The 11,574-nt window shown below is 40.5% G+C and overlaps 1 protein-coding gene and 1 non-coding gene across 2 annotated transcripts; one reads left to right on the top strand and one right to left on the bottom strand.

Moving 5' to 3' along the window:
- Nucleotides 1–5,107: 5,107 nt before the first annotated feature.
- On the top strand, nucleotides 5,108–5,221 carry trnal-caa (transfer RNA leucine (anticodon CAA)). The gene is made up of 2 exons: nucleotides 5,108–5,145; nucleotides 5,176–5,221. It is a non-coding gene; the product is annotated as a tRNA-Leu (tRNA).
- A 697-nt stretch (nucleotides 5,222–5,918) lies between these two features.
- Nucleotides 5,919–9,780, bottom strand: LOC108266899 (E3 ubiquitin-protein ligase TRIM35). Its single transcript, XM_053675141.1, has 6 exons — nucleotides 8,632–9,780; nucleotides 8,147–8,242; nucleotides 7,825–8,055; nucleotides 7,674–7,696; nucleotides 7,469–7,587; nucleotides 5,919–6,926 (listed from the first exon to the last, which is right to left on the bottom strand). The coding sequence occupies exons 1-6, from the start codon at nucleotides 9,028–9,030 to the stop codon at nucleotides 6,382–6,384; spliced, it is 1,413 nt and encodes a 470-aa protein (XP_053531116.1). The 5' UTR covers nucleotides 9,031–9,780; the 3' UTR covers nucleotides 5,919–6,381.
- Nucleotides 9,781–11,574: the final 1,794 nt, after the last annotated feature.

Below are 11,574 nucleotides of genomic sequence, written 5' to 3'. Positions count from 1 at the left end.
ATGCCATGTCATAAGAAGTTCATTGAGCATGTGTTATAATGTGCATTTGATTTGATAATTAAAACACTTGTGTTGAGGTGCTCTGTGTCGTGTAGGCTATGATTCCATGTGATTTCATTCCCCCAGTTTAAGTGACTGAATAGGCTATTCATTTATTCTTTCATTAAGACATACATATCTGTGTGGATTTATACGTACAGCAGTTATATTAATAAGATTCAAAGGTGTTTTACTGGCATGGAAACAGAGGTTTACTTCGCCAAGTGAGGTGTGAAATAAAAACAACAAAATGTACGTAAGCAGAAGAATTGTGATTTTGCTGTAAGAATAATATAAATAAATCAAATTTTGAAGTTAAAATACAAATGAGAACTATATATTGCAATATTTTTTTCTCTCTCTGTGTACAGAGAAAGTTCGCCAAGACAAGCGAGTGGACAGAGCAGTTGGGGTGTGTAAGAAGGTGGTGGCTGCCTTCTCCTACTCCTGGAAGAAGCAACGGGACCTTGCAGCTGCTCAGGAGGAGTATCACTTGCCACAGCACAAGCTCAGCAGTGAAACCCCAACAAGATGGGGCTCCCGTCAACAAATGGTGAGGCGGGTTCTGGAGCAGAAAAGGGCCATCACAGACGTCCTCTCAAAAGACAAGAAGACCAGGTCGCTGGTTCCTACTTGGCAAGATGTGGACGTTTTAGGGTCTATAGATGCGGCTCTAAGCCCGCTCCTCGAATTCACCGATGCCTTGTCCGGTGAGTCCTATGTCAGTGTGTCATTCCTAAAACCAATGATGCATCTCTTCAACACCTCCATCTTGAAGGAAGCAGAGGATGACACAGACCTCACCAGGACCGTATTTTAATCAATTAATAGTTCAATATAAATTGAAATACAATGTTTATGTAATTATCCAATTGGCAATGATATTGATATAAACTTAGAAGTAATCTTTCTGAGTACAGAAATCATCCTCCTTATCTGGTCATTATGTAATCTGGTACGATACTTTATCTAAAAGTGAAATATTCATTACATTTATATTACAGTGCACGAGCGAGTTAAGCTCGTCTGATTCTAGTGTGTAGGTAATTAAAACGTGTCTCTTAGATCCATGTCGTGATCGAAATGGAAACGTGAAGTTATTAAAAGTATGTTTCACTGTTTTATAGACAGCTCGGTGATTATTTCTGATGATGAGATTCCCGAAACAACCGCTCACCACCTTTTGAATCTGAGCTCCACACGTAAGTCATAACATAAAATCCTGAATGTTTCATGCTGTAAAGTCTTTCACACGTGAATCTAACACTGTATCATATTCAGAAGTCGAGGGAAACGTGACTGACGGTGCTTACGACGGAGATATTTCAGGGGAGTTGATGTATATTTTACCTTCTGTTTACCCAGCACAGAAAATAAATAAATAAATAAAAGCTCTTCAATATAATTCTGTGACTTCTAGATACGAGTGATGCGATAGAAGACCGAGAGGAAATCATCTCGGAAACCGACGTTCAACAAGACATCGGACTACAACAGATCTGTGCAGTGTGGCGTGAATTCTTCGAAGCAAAGACTGATTTATTGGAAAACTTTGGACAGATCGATTACACACTGGAGTCTGGTCGAGGTAGATTCCATCCCTTTACTGTACAGCACGCTTGAAAATGTGAAGAGACGTCTCTCTGTGAACATAAAGTTGATGAGAAAGTTGTACGATCGATACGGCGCAGAAACGACCGGAATGCAGTTCGGATATAGAGACTAAAACAAACAGAACCGAAAATCCTCCATCATCGCATGATTTCTTTTATGACGGAAAGCAGAGTTTTTCAAACGGTCCGTTATATCATGATTCGTACACACCCCTGAACCCATGTTTAACTGAAGCGAACAGCTTTGCAGATTTTTATCATTCTGTTTTAGAGATTTTAAACAGTGTGACTGAAATCGCTAACAATTGAATTTCTGCTGAGGATGTAGTCACCGCTGAAATTAGAGGTGATACGATCAATGTTTCATCACGCGTTCGATTAGACGACGGCGTCATCGATTTACCTTCTCTGACCACGCTCGAAAATGCAGTTCAGAGTAAACGTGAAATTTTTACCCATAATCCCCTTGAAACAGTCGTCCAGATCGTCCGACCACCGCGGGCCGCTGGAATTAGAAGGAAAATAGGCCATATATTCAAATCAGAAACCCTGCGGAAGAAAATGCAGCATCTATACATTTTTCGCAGCAGAGACGACGTGTGCTTCGCCTTGTGCGTCAGCCAACTTTTGAACCGTGAAAAAAACGATTTTGAAACCGAACAAATCGCTAGACGATTACAACACGACGTGGGATCATCCGTAAACACCGCGGGCAGCTTCGCTGACGTATCGAGATTTGAGAGACGTTTGAATTGTAAAATCGTAATCGTACACTGTCCTGCTAGCAAAGCCGGATACGCTTTCTTTCAAACTAGCAAGACTCCCCACGACAAAACTAGTTACTTGTTTTTACACGACAACCACTATCATGGGGTTAAAAGTGTCACCGGACTTTTAGGAACGAGTCACGTTCGTCATTTCTGCCATTCGGGGTTTGACATTTTATGGAAACATAACTGCGCTTACAGCTGCAGCGTTTGTCACGACCCCGATTGTTACAAACACCCTAAGAATGTTCCTAAATGTCCAGAGTGTCAGAGACTGTGTAGCTCACGTTACTGTTTCGAGAGGCTTTCAAAACTTGCTTTTTCAAGGCAAGACCAGGAGAACAATCAACCTGAACACCAACCACATGGTTCTTTTTAAAAACCCTAGAGATAAATTACCCATCAGCAAACTGGCTCATCAGATGTATCCGGCTAACAGCAAGTATTCTTTAGAACGCTTTCCCGACGCCGTCTCTAGACCTTACGGGTATTTATTTGTTGACCTGAAAGCACAAACGCCAGAAGAACTCCGTCTCCGGTCAGGGGTGTTTCCGGGGGAGAAACTGGTCGCGTATGTTCCGAAGAAGAAGAAAAAACTTTAAAGTATCGACAACAAATGTCAGAGCGATTGAAAAAACCCTCCCGCTGCTGAATTCATCACACCGGTCTCCACCCCGAAGGAGAAAGGGTATATTACGAGATGCCCACAGATCTCATCCTTAATTACATTTTGAAATATGTGGCGTTCATGGCTCTCTCAGCCGAAAAGATTCCTGACCCCTGCAGTACCGGGTTTTAAAAAAACAAAACAAGTGGCTCAAACTATTTGCGGATGAAAGAGTGTCGGTAGAAAGAAAAAGGAAAGTTTTTAATCAATCCGGAGGATTTCTTCTGCCTTCGCTCAGTGCAGCCATTCCTTTCATACGCAGCTTCATCGCATCCCGCAACAATGAACATGGAGACCGCGGAGAAAATGTATTTACTCCCTCAACATCAGATCGATAAACTTAAACATCGCCGCAGAGGAGGAAACCATGAGAGAGACTGTGGAAGACAACTTGGACGATGCGATACGAGGTATTTTATCGAGGACTGATCTGAACGGATACGATAAGGCGGAACTCTACGCGTCGGTGCTGCAAAATGATTAAACTTGGTTAAAGTAGGAGAGCAGGAAACCGCTCAACTGACCCTGTCTCTGCCCGAAATACCGGAAAGTCGAGGTAATCCTCCCCGTTTCTGGCCACGTAGAACTCCAGGGGCCCGTTGTCCGTAAGAGCGGAAAGTGGAGGTATTTCAACATAAGTATACTTTTCGATACTCATGTGCGTATAAGGTCATGTGAAAATATGCAATACTGTCTTGGTATGCTCTGAGGATAGACTTTCTTCATGTTCTAACATTTTTTCTATTCTTCCCAAAAAAGGGTGAGCTTCTTTCGGCGCGTTAGGACAAACATCAGCCATGTTGTAAGCTCGCACGCGTTGTTCTAAGTACAGAGTATTATAAAACCTAGAGGGACGCTCGACTTTTATAAACAGGTTCGTATGCATGCGTTTGTCTGTACGTGCGTGTTTGTGCGGCTGTGTGTGTGTGTGTGTGTGTGTGTGTGTGTGTGTGTGTGTGTGTGTGTGTGTGTGTGTGTGTGTGTGTGTCATATTTTTGTTTGGATGTGGAATACACATGGCCGTACCATGTATGGTAACGTTTGTGTCACGAATGGATGTGATCCAGATTTAACATAACTATAAATATGTTTATGATCATGACCTTTGATCTAGATATAGAGAGTTACAATGTGTATCTTTTTGACCTTTGACCTATACCTGTCAAAACTAAGGTTACAATATATACAAACTGTCTCTCTCTCTGACCCAAAGGACAGAGCTGTAGTGCTGCATGAATGTGATGTGCTCTGGATGTTCCGGACAAACAAAAAGAGAAAAGAAAGGATTATATTTTCCAGCTGCAGTATTTCCAGAGGTGGGAAGTAACACTCTATATACAAAAACAATGTGATCTTAAGAGTAGGTTTAACTGGCCGTACTTATACTCTTACTCAAGTTCATTTTTAATTACAGAAATGTACCTTTACTTCTCTACACTCGGTGGCGCTCCTGCGTTATTGTTAAATAGTAATGAATGTATGTAGTTTTAATAATTAGTTTATATCTCGTATATTGAGGTCGCGGTTCTCGCCCTACGCTGCAGTGTCTGAATGCGAACGCAACAACCCTCACTTTTATAACGGCTCAGTCCTGGAAGATGATGACCGACGAAGCGAGCGCGTCGATGCACACGTATATTTATTCTTATTTGCTTCATTTATAATGTTAAATTACTTTAGTATACTTCTACCTCTCTGTGCTGCTGTAATATGTGGATTTCCCTCTGGGATTAATAAAGTGATCTATCTATCTATCTATAATCACGTGAAAAAACAAGTACACCCCATGGAAATGGTTTAAAAAAATGTAAAAACACAAGCAGTGATAACCCTCTTCTCTAAACATTTAAAAAGCTGACATGGTAGTTATTGAAGATCTTATTAAAAACTGGGACAGAATCCTTTTCTCCAAAGGTCAGAGTATTGTGCACTGTGATGTATTCACTCTGTTTCAGGTCAGCAAGTCTAATGAGTGTGTTTGTAAACAGGTGGAAAAAAGGGAGGGAACACACAGCTGTAGTGTCAGGATGGCCGAGCGGTCTAAGGCGCCAGACTCAAGGTTCAGACCTTCTCCCTGGTTAAAGGAGGATTCTGGTCTCTAAATGGAGGCGTGGGTTCGAATCCCACTTCTGACAGGATTTTATTCCCTCTAAAAACCCCCATGTGTGAATATTAAATGAATGAAGTTAGGATTCTAAAATGTATTTTGTACGTATGCAGTAAATTAAAGATGAAGACACTCAACACTGGAGAAGTTTAAATGAGAGGGAACTTATTTATATGTGAGGTTCTGTGCTGAGTGTAGTAGTAGTTCAGAATGTAGCTTTCAGATAAATGCTGATAAATACACACATTAAGAGGAGTTGTGGATCTCCTCAGGATGTCATTTGTGTTTTTGAGGGTTGGAGATGATTTAATTCTTGGATGATCTCTGTGGAAATATGGATGAATAACATGACACTTGAACAGAACGTGTGGTTAAATGACTCTAGAGAACGGTATTATTATAAAATTGTTGTTTTTAGCCCCTTTAATGTCTGACTCTCTCCCCACCACTCTCTCTTCCACATCCGCCCCACATTCTCACTGTGAACAAAGTGATTTCATTTCATTCTGAATCGCATTTTAAATTGTGAATCAGCACCTGATGCAGGATTAACGTACAGATCCATCTGATCTTTACACAAGCACAAACTGCTGGTGGAGGGAAACTTAGAGCTCGATTTGAATTCTCCTCCACTGCACAGTTTCACACAACACACACATCCAGCTAAACATTTCACCCAGGATTAACAGCATAGCGCTAACAATACAAATACAGTAAAGACACCAGTCTTCAAAGCCTCAGTTTATTTACAGTGATTTAATTCAGGAATAAAATGTAATAATCTAACTCATAGAGATCTACATTTACACATCATTCTGTGGTTTATTTGTTTCTGGAAGCCCTGAACTGAACATTGTGGGGAAAATGTACTATGGACTTATTTGAACTTTATCACATTATTTTTATTTAATAATTCATTATTTCAACACAGTAGGTCGTTATTTTCACTTTAAAAATTTCATTTAATAACTTGGAATTTCAAGATATATTAATATTCCAGATATTATCTTATTATTTTGAGTTTTCACATTATTTTGATGTAATTGTTAAGGTGAGTCGAAATAATAATATAACACTTCAAAATAAATTCCACAATGAAGTGTTCAGTAAAAACAGACTTTCACAGAGAACATGAATCTTTTCATCAGCAATATTTCATTAATGAATTGGAATAAAACAATATCAGCTCTAACTGATCTGATTCACTCTTACAGAGCACTGAAGTGGGAGGAGCTTTACAGGAGATTTATTACAACCAACATTTATAAATGGCAGTAATTTATCAGTAAATGTGTGTGTGAAAGTGTGTATGTGTGTGTTAGTGAGAGGGTCAGAGAACGACAGCTTTCCTCTGTTCCAGTCCAGCTGCACTCTGATCCTCTGGAGATTCTGTGTTACTGAGAGGAGAGTGACTGGCTGTGTTGTAGAACGTGTTCTATATTTACCACCAAAATACCACACATACCAGATTCCACTTCTGGAGAATATATTTCCCTTCCTCTGAGCAGATTCTGTCATCACACCCACTAACCACCATGTACAGTCTCCTACTTCAACGTCCCAGCAGTGTGTCCCTGAGTTAAAGACCTCAGAGCCCAGGATACACCAACGATCATCAAATCTCTCTGGATTATCAGGAAGCTTCTGTTTCTCACCACTGAGTCTCACACTGGTCAGATCATCAGATACAATGAGGAGAGGGTGAGCAGTGTTGGGGTCCAGAGTTACAGGTGCTGAAAACACACACACACACACACACACACACACACACACACACACACACACACACACACACACACACACACACACACACACACACACACACACACACACATATTGGAGCTAAGATAACTTAAGCATTACGTTAGAATGGAACTAGCTAACATTAGCCTAATCCAAAGAGATGATAACTGTGATTACAATATTAATGAATAAACATATATAACCGGGTGTATTTAAATTACAAATGTAAACAATCTTTATAAGAATTGTAAATCTAAAACTTTTGTAATCCATTTTTACACTCGCGCTTCAACCACTGAACAGTCTGACGCATCAGAAGCCTTTCAAAATAAAAGTTCCCTTATATTACATTACATCAGTTCAAAAGGTGACCACATATGTGTGTAAGAATAATAATAATAATAATAATAATAATAACAACAATTGCAAAACATTACACAAAAGAAACATCACTATAAAGACCACTTTAATGTAATTAACAAAGGCAGAGAAACAGAAATAAATAAAGAAAGGAAGGAAGGAAGATTCTTACTGTATTGGACCGCGTCCTGCATCTTCTCCCAGACTCTGAACTTCAGGTTGTCCAGATGTTTTGCCACATGGATCAGTGTTCCTGAAAGCTCCTCTGGATGCTGCAGAGTGCACTGAGCTCTGCAAAAACATTCAGGAGTCAGTGCTGCTGTGGGTTTGGAGTCAGAAACACAGAGAACGAGAGAGACAGGAAGCACATCACTCACCTTCTCACTGTGGCCTCGTAGTTCTGTAAAACAACAAAGCAAACATCAGTGGATCTGATTGACATTTTTACACCACTGAAATGTGACGTTTCTGATGATGGAAAGAAGTTTTACTTTCTCACAGTATAAACACTGACTAAATGATCCTCACTTGTAAGAACGAGACGTCTTCGGCTCTCATCTCCTCTTCTACGCCTCTGATTGTGTCTGAAAGAGATGATATGTCTCTGCTCAGCTTCTCAATCTTCTCCTTCATCGTCTGACTCTTCTGCTCCTCTTCCTCTCTCAGTGCAGCTATCCTGGCTGCCTCTTCATCTCGTAGAACCTGGTGAAGCTTCTCAAACTCCTCCTTAATCTGCCGCTCTGTGCGTTGGGCCTGAATCTGCAGTGAAGAGGAAATCAAATGAAATGGAACTGATTCTGCAGTGATGCAAAATATCATTCTAATATCAAACCATCTTATTGATTCTAACCTTTATATGTTCTGCAGTCTGACTCCAGTTCAGTTTACAGTCTTTAAAGATCTTCAGTTTCTCCTGTAGGGGCTTCAGAGCAGTTTTCAGCTCCTCCTGAAACAAATCAACACACTGCATGGAGACTCTGTGTTTAGTAATAGCTGTATTCTCTCTTACAAGCACTCATTAGAGCTTTTCAAATGCACCAAGTACAGAAGAAACAATGAAAAGTGTAGACTTATAGGATGTGGGTTTATTGGTGTACACTGCTTTAGTCTAACATGGAAGATCTGCTCCTGTTTATACAGGAGACACTTCAGATGCTGAAAATCTGAAGATGATGGAATAGCAGACTCACATTTGTTATTATTTACTAAATTTATCACAAGGCAATTATCATTTATTATTGAATTATTACACTGTGTTTATATTGAACCTGTAGATATTGATATGTAGAATAAACTCTTTTTTACATGTACCTTTTACAGGAACGTTTTATTTACCTTACAGTCTGTTAATGCCTCATCAATGGGGCAGAATTTATGGTTGGTGTGTATTTTTGAATCCCGACACACCACACACACCGGCTGTTGATCATCCAGACAGAAGAGTTTGAGTTTCTCACTGTGCAGACTGCAGACTGTTTCAGACGCTGATGAAGATCTCTGACTTCTCTCCTGTAAGAAAGTCTCACACAGGTTCTTTAAGGCCAGATTTCTGGGAGGCTCCTCCATAGACGACTTCCTCCTACAAACAGGACATTCTCTGGATCCTTTGGTCTCCCAGAACTTCTGCAAACACACTTTACACACACTGTGACTGCAGCGCAGGAGAACAGGATCCGTGAAGATTTCACAGCACACAGGACAAGAGAACTCCTCCTCTGAAAACTTAGAAGCCATTTTATTCTGCTGCTGCTGTTGTTCTCTCCGGTCCCAATGTTCAGATTCACTTTCACTTTGATCAAAAGTAATCACACCCTGATTTCAGGTTTGTTTAAAGTTAATATACGACTTTGCAGGTCCAGTTAGTAATCACTTCCTTTCACAGAGCTGAAAATGAGACTCAGAATTCTCCATAAACCGAGAATAAAACTAAACTCACCAGAGCAGAACACTGCAAAAGGACTGCAGTCGTCTCAGACTCTGTACTTCCTTAATGGGAGGAGTTTTAGAGAGACAGGTATGACCTGTTCCACTCAACACTGACAGCAGAAACAGCAGATAAAGATCACTTCTGATAATTCATCGTGTCGACCCAGTCAACGTTTATATGAAGAAATTTAGAAGAGATATTAATACAGAATGTTAACTGTGTAAACAGCCAGAGAGCATTTATTTAGGTTCTGAGCTCGTATGGAAAAGTCTGTTCAAATTAATAACAATATATTGAAGTTTATTTCTGTTTACACTGGAAAGAAGTTTTGTTTGTAGTCTATACATGTAGTCTATGTTTGATGTTTTTCTTATTGAGATTCGACAATATCTTAAAACCATCTTTATGACACAAAACAAAACTACTAACATATGCAAGACTTTTGATAGCACGTTCACCTCACACCTCCAGGGTTGAACATTTCACAGAATGTTCCCTATGGACTTGGCGATGCACTAGAAATCCATTAGGGTCTCCCCACACAGGTTAAAATCCTGCCGACTACGACTGAAATTTGACAAACTGTGAAGCATTTCCTAATCCGGGTATGTTTCTTTAAACAACAGGAGTCCCGTTACATCTGGCGTAAACCAAACACAGAATTCCACAAAAAGAACATCATACCTACAGTCAAGCATGGAGGTGGCACTTGTGGGGATGCTCTGCTGCTTCAGGGCCTCGGCAATAGTCAAGGAAAACATGAATTCTGCTCTCGATCAGAAAATCCTAAAGGAGAATCTCCAGTCTTCAATCCCTAAGTTGAAGTACAAGCAGAACTGGATGATGCAGCAAGACAATGATCCAAAGCACAGGAGTAAGTCCACCTCTGAGATTAAAGTTTTGGAGTGGTCTAGTCAAAGTCCTGACTTGAACCAACTGAGATGCTGAGGCAGGACCTTAAACAGGCAGTTCATGCTCCAAAACCCTCCAATGTGTCTGAACCAAAGCACTTTTGCAAAGGAGAGTGGGCCAGAATTCCACCCGCTCCATATCTGACAACCTATTCATAAGAATTAAAAGCCATTATCTTAATGGTGTTTTCATTTAAAAAATTAATGTCAGAAGAGGGATTTGAACTCACGCTTCCATTTAGAGACCAGAATCCTCCTTTTACCAGGGAAAAGGTCTAAACCTTGAGTGTGGAGCCTTAGACCGCTCGGCCATCCTGACACTACAGACGTGTTTTTTGCCCTTATACCCACCTGTTTACAAGCACAATAAATACACACGCAGACCTGAAACAGAGGTAAATACATCACCGTGCACAGTGCTCTGATCTTTGGAGGAAAGGATTCTGTCTCAGTTTACTCTGGGGGACCCCAGGTATTTTCAGACACTGATGATTTTGGCACGCTCTGATATTGTTGTCAATTTGAACAAATGTAAGCACTATTTTCAAAGTCACATGACTTTTTAGTCTTCAGCACAAGTTCCCCTACAAAAATATCTAAGTAGTATGTATTTCATGATGTACATTAAATATAAATACGGTGATTTATGTGACGAACCACTTCGGTCATTTGAGGTGATTCTGTTAAGTCTTGAGTGTACATCAACCACAAACTCTTTCATGTGCTCCGTTGATATGGACACTTAAATAGACATCTAAGAGTGCATGTGCCTATTGTTTTGGATCAAGAGTGGGCAGTGGGAGGGCTAATGGCTTTCTACACCGAATATGCAAAAGAAGTTGTTCACAGGTCAGCCCAGGTAACCTCATCAGGGTCATGGTCCCAACAGAAGCCTAGAACTTCTGAACTGACTCCCAGTGAAACATGTTCAGAAATGGAAAAAAAATCCTTTCAGGTTTCCCAGCAGAGGTTCGAATGCTGAAGAGTAGGTCTGAATTTCTGTTTGCCAGATGATGGGTGAAAACTAGTCATTGTAGACAATTCTGAACAGACGCACAGTGAAGCAGGTTTAGACATTGGCCCACGCAGAGACAGGTATTTTCAGTAGCTGTGGATGAGTGGTTAAGGGAAGGACTAGAAATCAATTGGGGTCTCCCCGCTGAACTTGAAGCACGTGTTAACTGCAGTGAACTTGAAATTTATTTCACAGAAATGTTGAGGGAGAATGCACACACTGTATGAGACTGTATTATCTCTTTGTCAGAGTAAATGAAGAGTCGGCCCAATTGCCTTCTGCCTTTTTATTTGGTTAAAAGTAAACACACAACGCAGACAACAACATTTCTTAGGGAGTTTTTCCTCGCCACCGGCTCGCTCAATTCGGATAAATTCACACATTTAAAATCCGTATCCCGTGGCTTATGTTTCTGTAAAGCTGCT

Source organism: Ictalurus punctatus, chromosome 24, assembly GCF_001660625.3.
Source record: "Ictalurus punctatus breed USDA103 chromosome 24, Coco_2.0, whole genome shotgun sequence".
NCBI classification, from domain to species: domain Eukaryota; kingdom Metazoa; phylum Chordata; class Actinopteri; order Siluriformes; family Ictaluridae; genus Ictalurus; species Ictalurus punctatus.
Note: the sequence above shows the minus strand (reverse complement) of the source record. Positions and strands in the feature narration are given on the sequence as shown.

What these genes read in the sequence shown, in the direction of transcription:
- LOC108266899 (XM_053675141.1), bottom strand. Translation starts at nt 9,030, where the DNA reads ATGGCTTCTAAGTTTTCAGAGGAGGAGTTCTCTTGTCCTGTGTGCTGT. An exon ending in AAGACGTCTCGTTCTTACAA is followed by an intron (nt 7,697 to 7,824) that starts GTGAGGATCATT and finishes GTTGTTTTACAG; the next exon opens with AACTACGAGGCCACAGTGAG. An exon ending in TACGAGGCCACAGTGAGAAG is followed by an intron (nt 7,588 to 7,673) that starts GTGAGTGATGTG and finishes ATGTTTTTGCAG; the next exon opens with AGCTCAGTGCACTCTGCAGC.